This window comes from Pteropus alecto, unplaced genomic scaffold (genome assembly GCF_000325575.1).
Source record: "Pteropus alecto unplaced genomic scaffold, ASM32557v1 scaffold135, whole genome shotgun sequence".
Lineage (NCBI taxonomy): Eukaryota > Metazoa > Chordata > Mammalia > Chiroptera > Pteropodidae > Pteropus > Pteropus alecto.
The window spans coordinates 3,459,950-3,471,718 of NW_006438076.1; the positions used below are offsets into that span (position 1 = coordinate 3,459,950).

The 11,769-nt window shown below is 38.9% G+C and overlaps 1 protein-coding gene across 1 annotated transcript; it reads left to right on the forward strand.

Moving 5' to 3' along the window:
• Positions 1–707: 707 nt before the first annotated feature.
• On the forward strand, positions 708–3,132 carry PATE1 (prostate and testis expressed 1). The gene is made up of 3 exons (XM_006915250.1): positions 708–759; positions 2,081–2,242; positions 2,999–3,132. Exons 1-3 carry the CDS (start codon positions 708–710, stop codon positions 3,130–3,132), a joined length of 348 nt encoding a protein of 115 aa, XP_006915312.1.
• Positions 3,133–11,769: the final 8,637 nt, after the last annotated feature.

An 11,769-nucleotide genomic window follows, 5' to 3' on the forward strand; every position in this document is an offset into this window, starting at 1 on the left:
CCTAATACCTGGCCTGACATCAAATGGGAAGGACCAGCTTACCTCCCTCCAGAAGTAATCTTAAACTTCTATCTCCTAACAGAAGTCTAAGTCTCAACTATTGAGAACTCCAAGAACACAGAGCAGTTCTCTCTTCAACTCTCATCTTCTAGCCCAGAGTTTGCTTCCTTCCAGGATGATTGACACTGGGAAAATACTCTCCTCATGAAAATCTTCTTTCATTGCCTTTGAGATTAACTTTCCCCCATCTCTTCTCCATTCTCTATAGGTATACCTTCCTAAGGTTCTGTGCTCAGCCTTTTTTGGCCTTTCTGCATTCTGATTACTTGCACTCATATAGTCACAGTCTCTCAGCTTCAATGAGCACTTCCACGAAGATGACTCTGAATCCTACCCACCCAGCCCTGATTTACCCTTGTATTCTCCCACAGTGTGGCATAATGGAAAGACCACAGAACATGGCATTAAAAACGCTGAGCGATAGGACTGGAATAAATCAGGTCCGGGACTTACCAAGCCAGTCCCTCTCCCCCCAGTTTGCCAACAAGAAAAATGACAGTCACTGGTTTCCATAGAAGCAGGATAGCCTTTGAAGGATTTCCACAGTGTCCCCGCCCCTAGCTTTTCACACAGAAGCCCAATCTGGCAGATGTATAAACTGGTAGCTTGCAGCTTTCTGCCCTAACCTGCTCCTTCCTCCCTCTGAAATGAACAAGTCTCTCCTGCTAGGGCTCCTCATCCTGCTCTGCTGCTTCAAAGGTGAGTCCCTAGGATTGACAGTTGAAAAGATGTATCAAGGATCCTGCAATGGGCCAGGGTTCCATGAGGAAGTCCTCTTATAGGAGCCCTGTGGTAACAGAAGCTGTCATTCTCATGCCATGCCTTCCACAAAAAATGCATCATATCCCTGGGACCTTCACCAAAGCCTTAGTCTTTCCCTTGTAGGAGGAAATTGGTGGATTATAAAGAAATGAAGAGGATGTTCACAGAAGCTTTGAGGTGGGGCTTGTTAAAATAAGATCTGCAGAAAGTATATCTTTTTTTTTTTTCCCTCAACAGTACTATCTGGGTCATTTTTAAACAGTGAACCTGCAAGTGAGTAGAAATGGATCATTGATGTGGGAGGGGGAAATTTGGAGGAGGGGGGAGATGAATGGGACAGGGTATGTATTAGGGATCAAAAAGAACCCAGAGATAGACCTTGAATTCCAACACTCAGCAATCTCTTCCATCAGGATGGGGCTGGGATGGGGGCTGATTTTAATTTTGACCAAATATCATCACAACAGTTGACAAGGCTTAGGGTGAGTTATTAATGGACAAGGGAAAAGAGAAAAAGGGAAAAGAGAAAGTGAAATATTGACTTTACAGGCACTAACTGGCCAAATTTAAAGTGTAGCAATGAATTTCAGATAATTTTCCTCATTGTCAGCTTCCAGAAACATGTAGGTAAGAAAGCCGTGCAGGGTCGATTTAAAAGAAGGGAATGAGGGGGAAAAAAGTATATTTATCTTTCTCCTTCTGGTCTATACTGCATCCTATAGGGATGGGTAGGGGAATCTGAGAGGCTCTGTAGAGGTGAAGAGAATTAAAAGGAGGGAAGAGGTGCAGAGGTGCTATCAGACAGGTGACCGGGCTTTGAAAGGACAGAAAGGGCCTGCAGTGGCTCCAGGTTAAGATGAACCCAATGAATTACAAGGACCTTATGCCAGGGTAAATCTCAGGCAAAATTGCAGATTTGTTTTATATGTTATTTCTCTTTGTCAGCATAGACTACATACTGTTTGTTGATGAAAATTCTTTTCCTAGTGAGTATGAAGAGGAGTTGTTTTGATTATCTCGGTCTGGATTTTGTTATTCTTCTCCTTATCCCTCCACCTTTCTTTCTTGTCCTGTTTTTTTTTTGTTGTTGTTGTTGTTTTTTTCCAGGACACAACTCTTGAGAACCAGTCCCTCTCTTGGCTTAGCCTATTCTAATGGAGGGAAGTGCCCACGCTTAATGAGTCTCTGGCACAGCCCTCCAGGCTTCAAGCAGAATTCTAACCTGAAAGGGAGATGGGTTCTTCCATGGCAGGTTGAGATCTGCTCTCACTTCTGTTTCCCTACTCTCCGGGACAAATTATAGAAACCGTTCAATGTAGAATGTGCCACATGCAGTTTCCCAAAGAGGAGTGTTCCAGAGGCAAAGGAGTGTGTGTGGCAACACTGGAAGAGGCTTGCGTAACTGGGAGAATTTTCAAAAGTAAGTTGTGGGTTGGGGAAAGGAAGAAGAGGTCAAGGAAGAAGACAGGGAGATGTCAGCCATGGTAACAAGGAGGGGCCTTCCTTTACCGCAGGCAGCCTCAGCCCTGGGGTGGCTAGTATCTCTACCCCTGTCACATGTCATAATGAAGATAGATGAGGGTGACCACTAGGGGTGGGGGTCTTTAGCTATAGAACCAGTGTTCTGAGAAGCATGAAGAAAACAGAGGAGGCCATGAAGATAAGAGGAGAGGCACACTGCGGCCAGTGGAGGACAACTGCGTGTTGGCGTGGGGAGGGCAGTTCCTTCTCTTGGGCCCTGGCTGGAATTCCTGGTGGGTGATTTTAAACTGTGGAACTAGAGCGACTGAGATCAGCAATAGATACTGGCTAAATGGCCCTTGATGAGTAAGACTAAACATCATGATTTTTCTATTTTCCTACCATTTATGCTACGCAATCCCTTAGCATTTGTAACCCTTACTTAAATCAATGTTGATTCTCGGTTGAAACATCCAGTTTTGGCAACCCCAGAATTGCATCTGTCATCATCTCCCCACCCCCAATAACCTTTTTGAAACTACTGTACCATTGCCTTTTATTTGGGAAACTCTCAACTTGCAACATATTTCAATTCAAGACTTTTAAATAACAGAGCCTTTAACTACACAAGGTTGTTTTTATATGCTGGTGTAGGCTGGAAAGAAATTTCTTTGCAGAAGGCTCTTTGCTGATCTGTTTCTCCTCCCTTCTGCAGGTGATGGTTCTCCCTTTTTATCCTTTAAGGGCTGCCTAAAGAAGTGTGCTAATGTGAACGACATGAAATGGAATAACCACTCAGTGAATTTGAGGTGTTGCAGGGGCTATAACTTATGTAATGAAAACTTCTAGAAATTGCTGGTCCTTCTGTGGTTCCAATCTCTAGGTGACATTATTGCCATGGCTTCTACGCAATGATTTCCTATAAAAACGCATTTCAGATCACAAACATGGCTCTGTCTTTTGTGTATATAAGAAAAAGCCCTCTCCTTTTCTAGATTCTCTGTCTTGGCACCTTGGGGAAGGGAGCACCTTAAGAGCAAGATCAAAAGAACTGTAGGTTGTTAAAAAACCTAGTGCTTTCACTAGGTTACTCTAGAGAACTAAGTTGCTTCAGAGAAGATAGAAGAGGATAGATCAATTCTTTCTGTGCTTCTTCCCTTCTTTCTGTAGCATGCTATTTTCATATTTTTAATGTTATTTTTTTCCTTCTGGATTTTCCTTCTTATTCCACTCCAATTCCAAATATAAAACCTTGTCCTCATGGGGAGGAATGTGGCAAAGCGAAAGAGATGTCTTGAGTCTTCTTGAATTTTGTTCATAAATGCTAGTCCCAGAGTGAGGAGAAAGGTAGAATGAAGAAAGGAATTTGCACCAGAACCATGAAGAAAGAAAGATTTTCTGCCTTCTAGAAAGAGACTCTCTTTGAAGTTGGGGGTTGGAGAAGAGAGGAGGCATCTATGGGATTCTAGAGACAGTACTTGCACCCTGCTTCTTTGACAAACTCATAGTAAGGCATCAACCCCTAGAGAGGGAAGAGCTGCAGGATGCTTCCAAGGTGATGAGACCAGAAGCAGCCACACAATACTCCCATGCCTGAAGCATAGCATAGAGGAAGCTAAGATCTATGGGCTATGAAGAAACCATGTGGGCACATTTCAACAGCAACTTTCTTAGAGAGCTGTTCCCATGGCCAGATGCTTCTCCCCACCCCCACCTCCCATCTCATACACACTCAGGCCTTCTGCTATGCCTAGTGCTAGCACCCTAGGAAATATAGGGGTCAGACAGAGAGTATGCTTACAAGGATTGAGATTAATTCTTAACAAAATGGTAGGATGAGGCCTAGAGGGGGTGATTAATTGATATTATTAAAATATCATAAAGTTGCATTTTTTCATGACTATAATATGTTCTGTACTCTCTTTTCCTTCCAAACTCTTTCTTAATTTCTTCAACAAACATTTATTTAAAACTTTCTATATTTCAGGCACTACTAGGTCCTCATGGAATTAAAAACAAGAATGAAAAGGTATGTGAAGAGATCATTAAACATGCAAGTTAAAACAAAAATCATAAAAATTGTGTAGGATTATTTGGTATAAATTATAATAGATCGAATAAAAACATGATAAATGAAATATTAGAATGGATAAAAGATAAGCAAAGGATTAAATAGTTGGAAGATCAGAATGAAAACTCTCCCAGAATACAAAAAGAAAGATGACTTAGAAAATACAACCACGAAATTAAAGGTTTACAAAGTAAAAATCTGAGAAATAAGAAAAAAATTATTGAGTTAATGATTACCAGAGACAACAAACCTTTGAGTACTTCCAGTAAGAGTAGGAAAAGCATAAAGGGAGAAGAAAGAAATGTCAAAAGTCTTCAAGTGCTTTAACGAAGAAATCCAAGTTCCTTAACATGTCTAAGTGCTATTTCTGGAGCGATAAATTATTAATTAAGACAGCCAGTTCCATGGAAGATTACAACAATTTTTGAAGTCTAAAATAATCTTTTGGTAAGAAAAGAACCATAATAACAATATATATTTTTTGCACTCTTCTCCCCGTGAGTAGGAGAGTAAGGACAATACTTTTTGAGTGTTCTCCATGTAGTTATTAATCAGAACCTGTCTTATGACAGAAAATATTATGTGTTTTATGCAACTACAGAATATTTTCTCATTCTTATCTTTCTCAGACTCTATTGGATTAATCTAGTATTTATTTTATCTTTTCTATTAGCTTTTAATTATACACTCTTTAATAATTCTTTTAGTAGTTATGCATTCTTGATTTTTACAGTCTACCTCAAATTAATACATTTACCACCTTATTAGCAATTCAAGAATCTTATAACAATTTGACTCCATTTACTCCTTTCTGCTTCTTGTGTTACTATTGTCATTCCATTGTTATTTACTGATGATACTGTTTATCATGGTAAAATGTACATAACATAAAATTTACCATTTTAACCATTTTTAAGAATGTAGTTTGGTGACAATAAGTACATTCACAATATTGCATCGCTATCACCACCATTCATCTCTAGAACCCTTTTCATCCTGACAACCATCTTCCACTTTCTGCTTCTGTGAGTTTGGCTACGTTAGACTTCTCTTATAAGTGAAATCATTCAGTATTTGTCTTTTTGTGACTGACTTATTTCACTTAGCATAATGTCCTCAAGGTTCATCCATGTTATAGAATGTGCCAGAATTTTCCTCTTTTTTAATGCCAAATAATATTCTGTTGTATGTATATGCTACCTTTTGTTTATCAATTCACCCACTGAAGGATACTTAGGTTGCTTCCACCTCTTGGCTACATCATTTTACATTTCCACCAAGAGCGTGCTAGGTTCCAATTTCTCTACATTCTCACCAACACTTGTCACTTTCTGTTTTTATGGTAGTAACCATCTTAACGAGTGTGAAGTGGTAGCTCATTGTGATTTTATATGCATTTCCCTAATAACTAATGATGTTAAACATCTTTTCATAAGTTTGTTGGCTACCCATATTGTCTTCCTTGGAAAAGTGTTTATTCAAGTCCCCTTTTTAAAAAATGTTATTTTATTATTAGTTTCAAGCATAAGATACATTTATATAGTTTTTGAAATGACCCCCCTGATTATTCTTTCTCTCCTCTGGCTCTACACCTAGCTATTACATTAGTGCTGACTGCATTCCCTATGCCTTGCTCCCCATCCCTGTGACCAGATCTATCAACTACTAATTTGTACTTCTTTAACCCTTCACTCCTTTCTCCCAAATACAGTCTCCACAAATCAATTAATGTGATATACCACATTAACAAATTGAAAGATAAAAATCATATGATCATATCAATAGATACAGAAAAAGTGTTTGACAAAATCCAGTATCCATTTATGAAAAGAACTCTCAGCATAGTTGGAACAGATAATGCATACCTCAACTTAATAAAGGTCACATATGACAAACCTACAGCTAGCATCATACTCAATGGGAGAAAGGCCAAAAGCGTTTTCCTTAAGGTCAGGAAAAAGACAAGGATGCCCACTTTCACCACTCCTTTTCAACATTGTATTGGAAGTCCTAGCCACACCATCAGACAAGAGAGAAATAAAAAAGGTATCTGAATTGGAAAGGAAGAAGTAAAACTTCGTTATTTGCAGATGACATGATACTATATAGAGAGAACTCTAAAAATTCCACCAAAAAACTATTAGAACTGATCAATTAATTCAGTAAAGTAGCAAGATATAAAATTAATATTCAGAAGTCAGTGGCATTTTTATACACCAATGAAGGACTTTCACTAAGAGAAATTAAGAAAACAATCCCATTTACAATTGCATCAAAAACAATAAAATACCTGAGAATCAAATTAACCAAGGAGATCAAAGACCTGTTCTCAGAAAATTATAAGTCATTGAAAAAGATACAAATAAATGGAAGCATATACCATGCTCATGGGTAGGAAGAATCAACATCATTAAAATGGCCATTCTCCCCAAAGCAATCTATAGATTCAATGCAATCCCTATCAAAATACCAATGGCATTTTTCAGAGCCAGAACAAATAATCTTAAAATTTATATAGAACCACAAAAGACCCTGAATAGCCATGGCAATCTTGAGAAAGAACAAAGTTGGAGATATCACACTACCTGATAGCAAACTATACTACAAGGCTACAGTAATCGAAACAGCATGGAACTGGCATAAAAACAGACACAGATCCATGGAACAGAATAGAGAGCCCAGAAATAAATCCACGCCTGTATGCTCATTTAATAAATGATAAAGGAGTCAAGAATATACAATGAGGTAAAGGCAGTCTTTTCAATAAATGGTGTTGGGAAAACTGGACAGATACAGGCAAAAAAATGAAACTCGACCATCTTCTTACACTGTATACAAAAATAGAATCAAAATGGATTAAAGACTTAAATGTAAGACCCCAAACCATAAAACTTCTAGAAAAAAACATAAGCAGTAATCCCTTTACCTTTTTTTAAATCAGATTTTTTGTTGTTGTTATTATTGAGTTGTTCTAGTTCTTTGTGTATTTTAGATATCAGGCCCTTATCAAGTGTATCATTTGTAAGTATCTTCTCCTATTCAGTTGGTTGTTTCCTTGTTTTACTGATGGTTTATTTGCTGGGCAGAAGCTTTTTAGTTTGCTGTAGTCCCATTCATTTATTTTTGCTTTTAAATATCTACTTTTATTTTCAAAATGTCAAATGTAAATATTTTTCATGAATTTCCCCACCTAAATTTGAGGTGAGATTGGAGGTATAAGGTAAGTCCAGTTAGATAAGCCATTGTGGAGCACAGTCTAAGCCAGAGCCCTGTCATTAAACTCTAAAACATCAGAAACAATCCCATCAGCATCAATAGTGATCATCCACCTCAAGTATCCCAGCCTACATTAAGCTTGTCTAGTTAGGTCTTGCTGTACTAAAGAGAACCATGGGTGGGCCAGAGAAATGGAGGCAGGACAAGTGAGGGGCTTTTTTTATTTTAAAAACTGCCTTATTAGCCATATTCTCATGAGCAATGTAAATTCTAACTACTGTGAAATATTCAAAAAATACTATTAAGTTAACAGAAACATTAAAAACAGACTTAATGGGCTATACTTAATGATTTGCTTTCAAAAAGTATGATATGAAAAGGGGGAAAAGTTTTTTTACAGTGGAGTCACCTGACAAACAGCACGTCATCCAGGTGATCAAGGTCTACAGTAACAGCAATAAGGCAGGTTGACAGTACATACTTCAGATAGGATGTGATGAGAATGGCACTTTACCTCTGTGGTCCTCCTCCTCCCATATCTATAACCCTAGTCTAACCACAAGAAAAACATCAGGTAAACCCAAAACAAGGAACATTCTGCAAAATATCTGTACAGTAATCTTCAAATTATCAACATCACAAAAAATGGAAATTCTGAGAAAATGTTACAATCTAGAGGAGATAAGGAGACATGGTGAGCAAAAGAAATGCAATATCTTCGAAGAGAAAAAAGACATTTGGTACAAAGAGAAGGAATCTGAATATAACACAGAGTTTAGTTAATAATAATGAACCAATATTTTTTCATTAGTTGTGACAAAAGTACCTATGTAATATAACCTGTTAGCAGTAGGGAAAACTGGGTGAGAAACTGTAATATATTTGTAACATTTCTGTAAGTCTAAAACTATTTTAAAATTTAAAAAAAATATTGAAAAAATGCACTCACACCAATTCTTAGAGATTTACATTTTAAATTTTATGTATATAGTATAAGACTTCTCATAAACATACATGATACATGCATACATGGAGATATATGCAAAAACATATACGTAAATTTTTTATACATATATTTGACAAGAGTGGAAGCATACTTAGAATGTGTACATTGGATGACAACTGTTCTTCGGTGGCCTAGGACAAGGCCACAGACAAAGCCTCAGACTCCTGATTTGTCTTAGATCAGCTTAGATCTTGCTCCAGCCACCCTTTCAGACTCTCCCCCAGATCATCCCCTTCAGGGGAGGGGTTACGTAAAATTTTTCCAGGCTGAGAGACTAAACAAATAGGCTGATGACTCCAACATTCCAATGTGAATTTATTAAGGGAATTTACAAACGTGGTTATCTCGAATGGCATCATGACAACATGGATATTCTCCACACTGAGTGGCAGGTGCTAAGGGTTATATAAGATAGGGCAGGAAGGACGGAGGTGCTGGGGTGTGATCTGCCCCAGATAAGGGGAAAAGCCCTACATGCTTGCCTGGGGAAGGACTATGGTCTTAGAAACCAGCATGCCTGAGCCATGGGAGGGGTCAGACAGTCTCTGAAGGAGTTGACAGGAAGCAATCTCTGTTCTGCCCTAGATATAACTGGATCTAGCATGAGGGTCTGGCAGTGGTCAGGCAGCAATCACATCATGAACAGTCTTTCCTCCATAGAAAGGGATGGAGGAGCCAGGAATTCTACTCCCAGACTCTCTCTGGCCCCAGTAAGGATATTTAGAGCAAAGGTCGATCAGTCCTTACTCTGTATTGCATATTGTGCTAGAAAACCTGAATTTCGTTCAGTAAATATATATTCTATACACACACACACACATATATTTTCATTACAGCCATTCTGTGACCTAAGTTCAATTATTATCATCTCTCCTGATGGAAGAAACTGAAATCTACACAGAGGATATAAATTGCCATGGCCTCAAATTTTTAAATGTTGAAATCAGGCTTCCAACTGAGATCTGTCTGATATCTGTCTGAGTCTGTGTTCTGGCCAGGGCACTCCCTTGTTGGATCTCAGCCTAGACACATTACTGGAAGATCTGATGGGGAACGGCGTGGGCCTGGAAGCTTGTGGTGGTTCTGGACGCCCACTGTCTGGATTCAGCAGAGAGAGAGGATCCTATGTGCTTGATGACCTCTAAGCAGGTGGGCTGTATAATTTATCCTCCAGACTAAGACGCTGTGGGAGTAAATGGGTCTTTTTAAATATTTAAGCCTGGAATAGAGGCATGGATTAGTCTAAATGTTAGATCTCTGCCAACTTTGTGAGTCTGGGAGGCACTCATGGGCTCAGAATGAATTTCATACATGGCTTCCATCATGCTTTCAATTCTTCATGGACCTCCCAAGACTCTCCACTTCTGAAGAGTCAGGAAATCTCCACAGCTTATCGTTCAGCACAACTCTAATATTTAAATTTTTTTTCTGTCCAACCTGAGGTAAAGACACTATCGAATGGTATTGTGGAACAGAAGATGAGTAAACCTGTGGCTATATAGTCTTCTGTGAGGTAGTCATGGCCTTTGCTGGTATAGCTTGAACTTATGACATCTGTAGTTATGTTCATGTGTAGTATCAGCTATGAAAGCAGAGCTGTTTCAGTCAATCACCATCTCAATTTTATTTTTATAATTAAACAGCTGTCACAGACACTTTCTAGTACGGCCACATCTCAGACGTCTTTCAAAGCAGGCTCGTGTGATGAAAGCAACCTAGATAGAACAGGGACATCGTGCTCAAAGAACTCCATAGTCAAGGATCCACCATTGTGCTTTCCTTAGGAAGCACCATCAGGATGTCCGTGGAGCATGCATCCCCACAGGAAGATCTGACCAAATCATTATTTTCAGTTTTTCACTCTCTTTTCCTAGGTTCCCATGTGATAACACTTCCCTTTCCAATATCACATTACATATTATGTATTAGCATTATTATTACATTCTTCAAGTTTGCATAGAACAGCCTATCGTTGGTAAAATAATTCTACGAAAGAACAAAGTTGTTCTCTGGCAGCTTCGATAATTTATTTATCCCTGTTCTCTTCATTTTACTCCTTCCTCATCCCCTTTTCTTGCACAATTATGATGGAGAACTGTGAGCATCCTTGGAATTCCATGGCCCTGTTAGGGAGGCACATTGAATATGAAGGTAATCTTGAGTTATTCAGCAAAGTTACTCATTTTGGGGACTTGGCAAAGAAAATTGAATTACTTGTGCACACCAAACTCCTCCAGTGTGCATTGTGCATGATCATTGTCTTCTGGAGAAAGTGAAAGGGAGTTCTCCTGCATGATAGCTCTGCTTTCAGTGTGGGATGCAACCAGATTCCTAGACTGGAGGTGCCTGGAGTTCTTAGCCCTTCCTCTCCACCTCCTAACCCCCTAACCTCCTCCCCATTGCTTTATGGGCTGGATGATCCTCATGCACTCATTCATTTGCTCCATCCTTCTTTGTTTCACTGGAAATATTTACAGAGTCCCTGTCCTGACCAAGCACTGTGCCAAGTGCTCTGGCTTACTGGTGAACTTGACTGTCCAGGTCTCCGTCATGAATGGGGTGTCTAGATGGAGAAGGAGAGAGAGGAAAGAGAGACTGCCCAACCAGAAAACCCTGAAACATTATCTCTAGCACCCAATCTGCACATTGGGATTTTGCTCCAGGATCTTTCTCCTTCCCTTGACTGGACCTCCAAGCATAAATACTTGGGTAAAGTCTGGGCTATTTTTACTAAACATTTGAGTGAAATCAGGACACCATAGGCTTGTAATGTCAGAGATACTGGAATTGAGGTGTTCTTCTGAACACAAAAAAACTTTTTTTAAAAATCAGAAAAAATCACTTGCTTTTTTAGAGGTCCAGAGAGTAAAAGTAATGTAGCAGGAATAGTTTCATATCTTTTAATATAAGCTGGTTCCTTATGGTGCTTTGTTACTTTTTTGTTTGGTTAGTTTTTGCTATATATTCGATGTGCTTTATGATGTATGACATAACCTAATGAAGTTATGTGTAATAGCAGAGTGGATACTGGTTTAGATAAAATACTAAAGAAATGTTTGCTATTGTGACTACCCTCACCATTGTCAATGCTGATTCAATATTGAAAAGGCCTTGGTCCTAATTGTGAACAAAAACATGTGGGAAAAGAAGAAAAAGGCCCAGACTGCACCTACAATGAACGCATCCTGGGCCC

Bases quoted from the DNA above. Each gene is read 5' to 3' on its own strand.
- PATE1 (XM_006915250.1), top strand. From the start codon at position 708: ATGAACAAGTCTCTCCTGCTAGGGCTCCTCATCCTGCTCTGCTGCTTC. The intron at 760-2,080 runs GTGAGTCCCTAG...TGGCAGGTTGAG, and splicing joins CCTGCTCTGCTGCTTCAAAG to ATCTGCTCTCACTTCTGTTT. The intron at 2,243-2,998 runs GTAAGTTGTGGG...TCCCTTCTGCAG, and splicing joins AACTGGGAGAATTTTCAAAA to GTGATGGTTCTCCCTTTTTA.